The following is a 9,726-nucleotide window of genomic DNA, read 5'->3' as shown; positions in this document are numbered from 1 at the left end:
TAGTCGGGCTTATTATTTTCGATCCTTTTATTAAGTTTATCATAATGTTTCGAATCGATACAATGATTTCTGTGGTATACTCAACTGTCGTCTTTCGGGCCACAACGTCGACGATCGTCTCCCGCACACACGGACGCTATACTCTGAGATCATCATACGCGTGTACACGGAATCGGTGACGAGACGTCGCGCGCGCGTCTCCGGCGTAAAGAGAGAGAGGCGCGTGTGCGCTCGTTTTCTTGACCAACACGAAGAAATCAATCCAAAAATATTAATATCGTTTTCTGCGGCGCACGATCATCGGGACAAATTGGTCGAGAGTCGGACAGACGGAGGCGGGAGGAAGATGAGACGGGATAATCGGAGGGGAGGACAGAGGAGGAGAGGGCTTTTTTAAACGACGACAGTTAACGCCGTGACACCGACGAGACACTCCGAGAGGCGAAAAAGAAAACGTAAATGCATTTTAACAATCAGTGTTTATCAGCGTGCAGCGTCGAGCGAACGACTCGACCCCCCACCGGCCGTTATTATCTCTATATATTTTGCCATTTCCTTTTTTTTTACGCCCTTATCGCATGCGGAAGTCGGAGAGAAGGATGACGGAGAGGGTGAGAAGAAACGGAGGAGACCGGGGGAGACGTGGGAGAAGAGCGCGCGAAGGATATAAATATATAATAATATCTTATATCGCGTGTGTGTATATATCCGTAAATACGTTGAACGTTATTTCTTTCTCATCGCTCTCTCTCTTTCTCTCTCTCTCTCTCGCACTCACTCGCTCTCTTTCTCGCACATCGCGCGTCGGTATTATTGATCTGTATTTCTTTTTTTTTTTATTTTTATCCTTTTCGTTTTCTTTCGTGTTCTCGTTTCATTTATTAAATGTTAGGTAGAGCCTATAAGGGACACCCGGAGGCGCACTCACAGCGAACCTCGGGCGCGCTTTTCTCGTATACTAGCTGTGCCGGAACGCACTTGTACTGGTCGCACTGATCGGCGAAGGATTCGGCTAAAGATAGCGTGGCCGTCGTCGAGAGATCGTATAGTATGTAAATTTAAACGATTATCCGAGAATCCATTTGCTTACGGCTAAATAGACGGTTATCGGTCAATAATTACGCGAATTAATCCGATTACGATCCGCGAATTATGATTAATAGTTTCATATTGTCGCTTCGTACGTTACTCGTGTACGTGAAGAATGGGAAATAAATAGAAATAGATATTCGGATAAATACATTCTCTTTAGAATCGTGTTATGGAAATTATAAATCGTACTCACAGAATTATAAAATGCATCTCGTTCAGTGATTAATTAAAAAAAATTTAATATAACACTTGTGGAAATTAGATGAAAATAGATTGCAAAAAATAAACGATGAATTGCGGAGAAAATTACATTCGGCAGTCGATCTTTAGCCGAGCGATTCGCTCGCGACATATTATTTAACAACAGAGTTTAACCACCTAATCGTTCGGAGGATACTCGTAACTCTCGTCTTGACTTTGTTTATACAATGCGAATGGGATATCCTTTTTTTCTCTCGTTTTTACCTACTTACTAGGTAATAAACGATTCGTTTTGCAATTCATTATTACAATCCATAAACGATAACGAAAGAATTATCGTGGTATTTGAACGATAAGGTATGAATATTTGAAAAAAAAAAAAGAAAAGTACGTCTCTTCTTTCTCTCTCTCGAGTCGACATGATAAACTTTAATAACCCATAAGAGCAGCGATACTTGTCATCGTCATAATGGTACAATTACAATGCGATTATCACAATGCGAGAACCGCTAATAATAGTAATAATGATAATATCAATGATAATAATAATATAATAATAATAATAATGGCAATAATAATAATTAGGAATAAACTAAAAATAATTAATAATAATAATAATAATTTTCGTTATACACTAATTACCACCGTCATTACAATGATGCACTTATGCCATTATGGTTGCCTATATATACTATCCTCTTTTATATATACTTCTATATATATATATATAGCTACAATATATAATATTTTCGTGTTGAAAAATCGTATACATTAGTGTTGTGTCGCAGGACCATTGCTTCTGTCTCTCTCTCTCTTTCTCTCTCTCTCGTTCTCGCTCATTCTCGCATCTTATTTTTCTCTCACAACGTATCTCTTATGTATATCATTCCATTCTGCTATATATTTTTTTTGCTCCTGATAGATCGCAGAGAGGGATAAGGGGGAAAAAACACTGTCGTCGATGGCTGGAAGCATTCGTGTAGGTGAATTTTTGAAAAAGCCCAAACGGATCGCACATTTGGAGAAAATTGCATCGGAGAACATCGCCGTGGAACGAAGAAGATCCTCTCGCAGGCCGTAAGTTTATGGCATTTTTCGCGTTTACGATTAAAAAAAAAAAAAACGCAATTTCTTACATCGTAAAAAATCGATAAATACGAAAATTCAGTGCTACTGGCAAGATTTGCAACATACGACTATATTCCTTAGACTCTGAGATGGAGAGGAGGATTCGTTCTTCGCGGTTCACGTTCTCGGATTTATACTCGATATTGATATAATTAACGAAAAATTAAGACCAACAAGAAGAATGCGTTGTACACGAATGTGTGGAGTTTCGAATTTTTATGCGCTCGATATCCCGTTTTTATTCGAAGAGCCCCTCGTAAAGATAGACACGCGGGCGAAGAGCGGTATCTGAATAGCATCGGCTGGATAAATCCTGGCGGGATCACGAGGGGCGAGAACACGAGTACCTCCAGACACGAGCGCGTTATGTAACCTTAATAGCTTAATATCGATTTTTAGTTCGTATTACCCGCCGTTCAAAGGCGGGCCTCGGATCACAGATAGTGAGGTGATCGGATTGCGCGAGCATTATCGCGTTAACAATGCGGTCTCTATCGTATTCTTTTTTTTATGCTCTTTTTCTCTCTCTCTCTTTTCTCACTCACTCACTCTCTTTCTCTCTCTCTCTCTCTTTCTGTTTTTAAGTTTGTCAGTATGCGTTCTTCCTGCGTTTCTCCTAAGGATTTCAAGGCGACAGCTCCTGAAAGCAAACAGCATCCGGCCGTGTACGCGCGCAAACTCACAGTAGCATGAAAAAGATCGTCCGAGAAGATTTGCAAGAGGAATCGTCGTCGAAATCGTAACAACATTCCGATCCGATTCTCGCGAAAATAATGTAACATATATGTAACGAATTACATAAACAAATTGTTTCGTTTATCCAGAGAAAATGCTGCGACTTATTGAGAGATACTTTTGAGCGACCGTATTCGCGCGCGCACGTCCGATCGAGGGATATCTTTTTTTTTCTTTTTTTTTTCTTTGGAACGCAATCCTTTGATCGATTCGTTAATAACAATAAATCTCTTCCTTTCCGTCACACTGAGTGACGTGCGAGTTGTACAGATACGCGCAAAAAAGTATATAGAATATATATATATATTTTTTTATACATGATACGTATACACAATACATATGTACCTACGTACGTACGACCAACTAAGGGTAGACAGGCGCAATCGTGTGTTTTGTGGATCGAATCCGATCGATCGGCCGCGCTCGAGGATTGCTCGTCGACGTCAAAGTCGCCTGATGGGCTATCTTTTCGAATCGCTGCCAATTTCGAATTCGATGCTCCGTGTATGCATGTATATATGTATGTATGTAGGTGTGAATTATGTATGATGTATGTCGAGTAATGAAATTAACAAAGACGGAGAAGTACGTGGCGGATAAAATAAATCTTGATGAGAGATTTCGTGCTCGGTAGCATAATTGGAAAAAAAATGGGAGGGAGAGCGAGAAGGAGAGACGAAAAGCGGCTCGTATTTTCGAGCTCGCTCGCAAATACGGTCATGCACATCAATTTTCTAACGCAATCGCGGACAGCGTTTCGCATTGCTGGAATCGAGAATACGAGCGGTTTAAAAATTGCTCCAATAGGTTCAAAACTCCGGAGACGAAACGTCGAGACGAATTTTTCAACAGTAGCGCTATCGTAGAGAAATACACGTAAAGAATATATACTATTCTCTCTCAAGTACATATAAGCTGTAAAATATATACATGTACAAATATAAAATTAACTAGCTATATTAAGAATGGATCTCTTAACTTAATTTCCGTCAACAAATTGTTACTGATCTATTCACAAACGCAATTAATTTTCATTTCCCTTAGTACGTTTGAACCTCTTGGTGTAACGCAATGTGCCAAATCATCATTGCACGGGATGTTGAAGCTGAACTTAAAATATAAGGGTCCGGGACTTAAATCGTAAATGAACATAAGAGACATTCGCTAGCATTACATAAAAAGGATTAACATGTCGAGAAAACGAGTAACAAGGCATTAAGACGTAAAGTCGCACGGAGAGAAGAGTCATATGTGTGTGTATGTGTATGTGTGATTTCGAAACATGGCTAAGGAGTTTTGCAGATATGACTTTCGTGCTTGTCACAGTGTTTCTAAAATTAATGCTTCAAAAGCTCATTTCAAACAATATAATTTTAAAAAATATATAAAAAATATATAATACATCTTCTAGATTAACAAAACCTAAACTGTTCTTGACATCAATTGTGATCCCTCGATAAAATTTTACAAATTTATAAGAAATCAAATCTCTCTCTCTCATTTAAAACAGCTTGGATATTACATTTTGGGCGGCTTTCAGTTCACGTGGTCTAGAAACACTGTGTCTCTGTTAGCTTGTAAACTATGTCTGATTCGTGTACGCTCTTTCCCTAACTAGATGCGTCGATCTCTATAATTTTTTGAGAAACGAACTTTAGTCGTAAGAAGAGCACACTGACCTACGCTTTCGTCTTTGCTATTATGCTCGTCCGCAGGTTCTCAATAAAATTGCTCGGTAAGGCAAGACCGGATATCGAGGATACGTGAAGGGGATGCGACTTAATCGTCTTGCGACTGATGATTCTTCACTCGATATTGTAAGTATCGAGGATGTTTACGTAATTATGTGTCAACAGCTAGTCATTTTAAATTATCAAAGCTTGTTTCTTTTCTGCGATAGACTATTGTTGAGCCGAACACACATCCGTCTGCACGTATCCTTTTTCCAATGATACAGCCAAACGAGAAGAATCGAAAACGAACGCTACTCGCATTAGGAACACATTAGCGGACGATTTGTATCGTATATGCATACATGTTTTTATCGTATCGATGAGGGGGACTGTATGTATGTGTGCATGTATGTGTGTATACTGCAGAGAGATGTATTTCTCGCTCGCTCCTCTCTACACGCATCGTTCGCACAATCTCTCTCGCCTAATATTGCGTGCGCGTGTCTGCCTCGACGTAGAAAAGATGGAAGGAGAAAGAAGAAGAAAAAAAAACGGGTACAAGTCTTAGACGCGCGGTCGCTTTTCGTTTTCCCGGTCGGAATCAGAGTCCGCTGAATCGTGGAGGGGCGGAAATTCGGGCACCGCCTCGCGTTGTTGCATCCATCCCGCCGCGCCTGGCCCCCCAGCCAATGCCTTGCCCTGCGTCATGTTTTTTCGATTGTTTGTTTTTTGTTTTGCAATTTTTAGCCCTCTGTCTTTATCCCCTGCAGGATGGCGACAAAATAGCGTGTCATTGGTCGCTAAGCCTCGCCTCGACCCGATAAAAAAAAACTCTTGCTTTGTTTGCACGCTTCGCTTCGAAGAGAATGTCAGGCCTGGCCCCCCCGTGTCGCGGGTACGCGGCCAAACTTTCTCGAAGCTCGGCATGTTGTATTGGCTACGGCGGCAACGAGAGATAGAAATCACTTCAACATGAATGAAAATTCGGAATGTGCTTCATTGGATCAACTACACTTGAAAAGTTCCAACTTGAGTTTTTACTTTATGGTTTAAGTTCTCTCAAACTCTGAAAGCAAAATGTGAGATTTTGTTAATTACTTTTTACAGTTATATGCGCGTCCTTGATACATGTCCTGGCATCATCTCTCGTTACCATATCGGGAAACAAAAGGATTCGAACGCTACTCTCGGTTTTGCCTTGAACGCGAAACTTGACGTTTGATTATCATGTTTTCACCATCCACGCGCAGTAAACGCAAAAGCGAACATCAAATCGGGAAATCCTTTCGAATTTGCCAATGCAACGAACCGGCGTCTATTCTACTACTGTGTCTACGCGAAGTTCTGAACTCTGCAAAACGAGCTACAATGAAATTTTGACCATTCACTCCCTCTCTAGCATTCTCTTTCTCTCCGTCTTTCGATTCATCGCGTACTCATCTCCAATTATTCAAATCATCTTTCAAATCAAGACAAATAAAGAGACGCACACACATACTACCTTGTAAGACCAGTAGACACGTGAGCCTCTGAAAATGACATTATTGTAATTCGAATATCTTTCAAAACCACTTTACTCTCCATAAATTACAATCGTCTTCCTACGTACAATCTGCATCTTATGAAAGTGATGCTGTTTCAAAAAAAAAGAAAAAAAAATCAGATTGATAGGAAATTTTTCAAAGGCTCTCATGTCTTGAAATTCTACATGCAGCCATGCATGTCACGAAATGTTATCTCTGCCCTAGTATCTCTCTCCAACTACAGGATATACTTCAACGATGCCTTGTCTCTTCCTTCTATCAACCTATATACTTATCATACGTGTAAATTGTGTGTGTATGTACGAATTGTAGTGTAGGAAGAGCTGCCTTTAAGTAAGTCTCTAATGATTAAGTATTCGAAAGCCGTGTAAAGAGCGACATGAAACCGCGCGCAAATGCACAGGGGTAGCGAATGTCAAATATTCGTGTGCAAATGGGAGATTCGTATAAATCGATCGGAGTGACCTTCCATTGTTGTCTGTCGGATACCGAAGGTAATCTCGAATAATTTCAAGGCCTCACTTTGAATTCCGCGACTGGAAGAATCGCAGTGTTAAGGACATCGGTTCGCGCTTTTCGAACGTGTGTGTATGTGTGAACAATTAATAATCGAATTAACTTATCGCTTGCTGTCACCAATCTTTACTATCTACGTAAGAAAAACGGCCTACCTAATATATTTCTAAAACTTAAAACAAAGTCCCAATATCAAAATCTTATTGCACACTTAGCGAGATCTAATTCTAAGGGAAGAGCTCGAAGGCGGGGACGTCTTTCTGGAGGGAATAACCATATCATCGGGCGAAAAGTCCTCCGCTTTTGCCGATACATATCATCGACCTAACTCGACTTAATATTCGAAGGATTTCCGAGTCCAAAAGCTTGATTCGCGCGCAAACACGCGTATTCGTAACGTTCCGTCTATGATCGCATCTTCTCTATTGCCGTTGCATTCTCCCAATTCTTCTAATGTCGATGTATTACTCTTCAGGATGTGGATTGGTACGTGTCAAATTAACAAGAGAGATCATTCTCGGACGCGCATCGAATTAAATTTTTACAGATATTTTTCGAAAACGCGAAAATTTGATTTTTTCTCTCAAATTGCTAAAATTCTATCGACATTTAATCATCACATTAGATTGGCAAATTTTATCAACGTCGGATTACTTCAAATTTTCTATCGCGCTTGGGGACTCGTCGATTTATATACGTATATATTTTTAACGTTCGCGTCGTTTCTTTCCCCCACATGTAATTTGACTTCCAAAATAAATTCTATTCCTCGTGGTCTACGAGCGGAGATCTTCTTCCTCTGCGCGACAGTTTTTCGTAAAACCCGGCTCGAAGTAAAAATTTCGAAACACGTCCCCGGAACACGTAGACGCGCGCGCCCACCTGAGTACGTATATATTGCACTATCGATGAATTAGATGAGAACCGAGCTCGAGCACCTCGCGAATCGAAGAATTTCTAACAACGTTTTCTCCAAGCTTCTTCTCGTTCCTAGAGTCTCGCGCGAAATCCACGACCATTCTTCGAATGTCTCCCTTTCTCGCTTTAAGAACAATTCTAGGAAAAGAGAAATGCGCCTGTTGCAACAAAGGACGATGTCCTCTTGATCGGCTCTCGTCAGCTTTCCTAAAAAAATCTCAGCTGGCCTTTCTCTCTCTTTTTCTCGCGCGCTCGCGTATTTTCTTTCTATCTCTAATTTTTTAAGTGTTTCTCTCATTTTCTCTCTCTCTCTCTCTTTTTCTTGTCTCGTATCGAGTTTGCAGCGAGTTTCATTAGATACATTTGCGAGAGTTTTAGGTCGGCCTGACACGTCACTGGAAACACAATAAAAAAGCACGAGAGGCCGAGATCAGTGATAGATGGCATCAGATTCCGATTTTACGTCTCATCATTTTCCCCGGTTGTGTGATCTCATTCTCTCTCACTCTCATTCGCGTTCATCTCTCTATCTTTCTGTCTCTCGCGCAATTCACACTTTCCTCCCTCTCCCTCTTAGCTTCGACTGCGCATCGTCTTTTGCATGGCTGTCTGATCCGGTGTCTCTCTCTCACTCTCTGTCGCCTTCTAAGAATTTCGTTTCATCTGTATCAAGAAAAAACGTCATTGAGTGCGATCTCGATCTCGGATTGGGGTCCGATCGTTTCTAGCGTCGGATCATAATTTAAGTCCTGACAAGACATTTGCCCGATTGCGATCTTCTATTTCCGAAAATTAAATCCGATTTGTGTGCGGTTAGTTAAGAATTCCCCCGTTTAAATTTACATAATGTAATCTCTCTCTAGGACCAACAAGAGGAGGATGTGCGTCATCCGGGATCATCTCGGGCGCGAGAAATGTTCGCGATTTCGCAGCTTCCGAGACTGGAACTTGTCAAAAGGTGATGGAGAGTAGAAGAGACGGCGCAGCAGACGACCGATGGATCGTGTGTAACGTAGATAAGATAGCATAGACTGTGCCAGAACTGTGCTTGCGACAATGCGCCGTCTTTCTTCTCGAGAAATGTCATTCTTGATCTATCTTATGTCGCGAGGAAGTACAAAATAGGAAAGACGACAATCCGAAAACGGCTGGTTCAGGGAAAGACAAATTCCCTCTTCGACAATTTCGTCGTCTCGTCCGATCTTCGTTGCGACAAACACAGTTCCATGTTTCATTATTGTTACTTGTTAGACTCGAAATACCAACCAACAGCTGATTAGAACGAGATTAAAAGAAGAGGGGAAGGGGAAATAAAGGGATAAAACGAAAGAGATGGTGGTAAGATAGTAATGATGGAATACACAAGTGTATTATTACTTTAACCGGTGCATAATGTTAAAAGTCAATCGGCCGGCGTGTGAGAGGTTTTTTGTGCTCATGTAAGAGTGTACAAAGCGATTGCTCATTTGTTACGTATGCGATTACGGGAAACGTTAGTGCCAGCTGCAGCGTCAAAGAGGATTCGTTGCAAACTTTGCTGTCAGAGTCGATCGCATATGCGCGACGCAACATTGAAATTGATTGAAATCGGCGAGATATCGACGTACAACAAATCGCAAATTCAATCTCGTTGAAAGCAACCGGTTAAATTAGAGACATTTCTTATGAGTCGTAGTTTAGTCGAGAACGGAATGTGTCGATACGTATTTGTTGTCCACTGTGTGTTTGTTTTTTCGAAATAGAAACTTACATGGAGCAGAATAATACTTTTCTAATATTTCTGATCAACAATATATCCGAGAAACAAACTAATAAGAAATCATAAATTATGCTTCCCCCTCTTTCTGAGAGAGTTAAAAATTTTGCGATTAATTAAATTCAAAAATTTTCTTTTTCCGTGAAAAAAACGAAGAATTCCC

The 9,726-nt window shown here is 40.7% G+C and overlaps 1 protein-coding gene across 8 annotated transcripts in view; it reads right to left on the bottom strand.

Moving 5' to 3' along the window:
* Window positions 1–9: 9 nt before the first annotated feature.
* The window catches only part of Exd (PBX homeobox extradenticle), a 48,240-nt gene continuing 38,523 nt past the window's right edge, over window positions 10–9,726 (bottom strand). For 4 of the 8 annotated variants that reach the window (XM_083102631.1, XM_083102632.1, XM_083102634.1 and 1 more), the window contains one exon: window positions 10–5,528. In XM_083102631.1, coding sequence (XP_082958757.1) covers window positions 5,394–5,528 — 135 coding nt within the window. In that variant the 3' untranslated portion in view covers window positions 10–5,393. Of the gene's footprint in view, window positions 5,594–8,064; window positions 8,471–9,726 lie in introns of those variants that run through there. The other 4 variants (XM_083102639.1, XM_083102636.1, XM_083102637.1 and 1 more) reach the window with 4 other exon arrangements.

Source organism: Camponotus vicinus, unplaced genomic scaffold (assembly GCF_025532165.1).
Source record: "Camponotus vicinus isolate PSW18456_S1 unplaced genomic scaffold, iyCamVici1.0 SCAF_6, whole genome shotgun sequence".
Taxonomy (NCBI): Eukaryota; Metazoa; Arthropoda; class Insecta; order Hymenoptera; family Formicidae; genus Camponotus; species Camponotus vicinus.
This window is presented reverse-complemented; position numbering and strand designations above follow the sequence as displayed.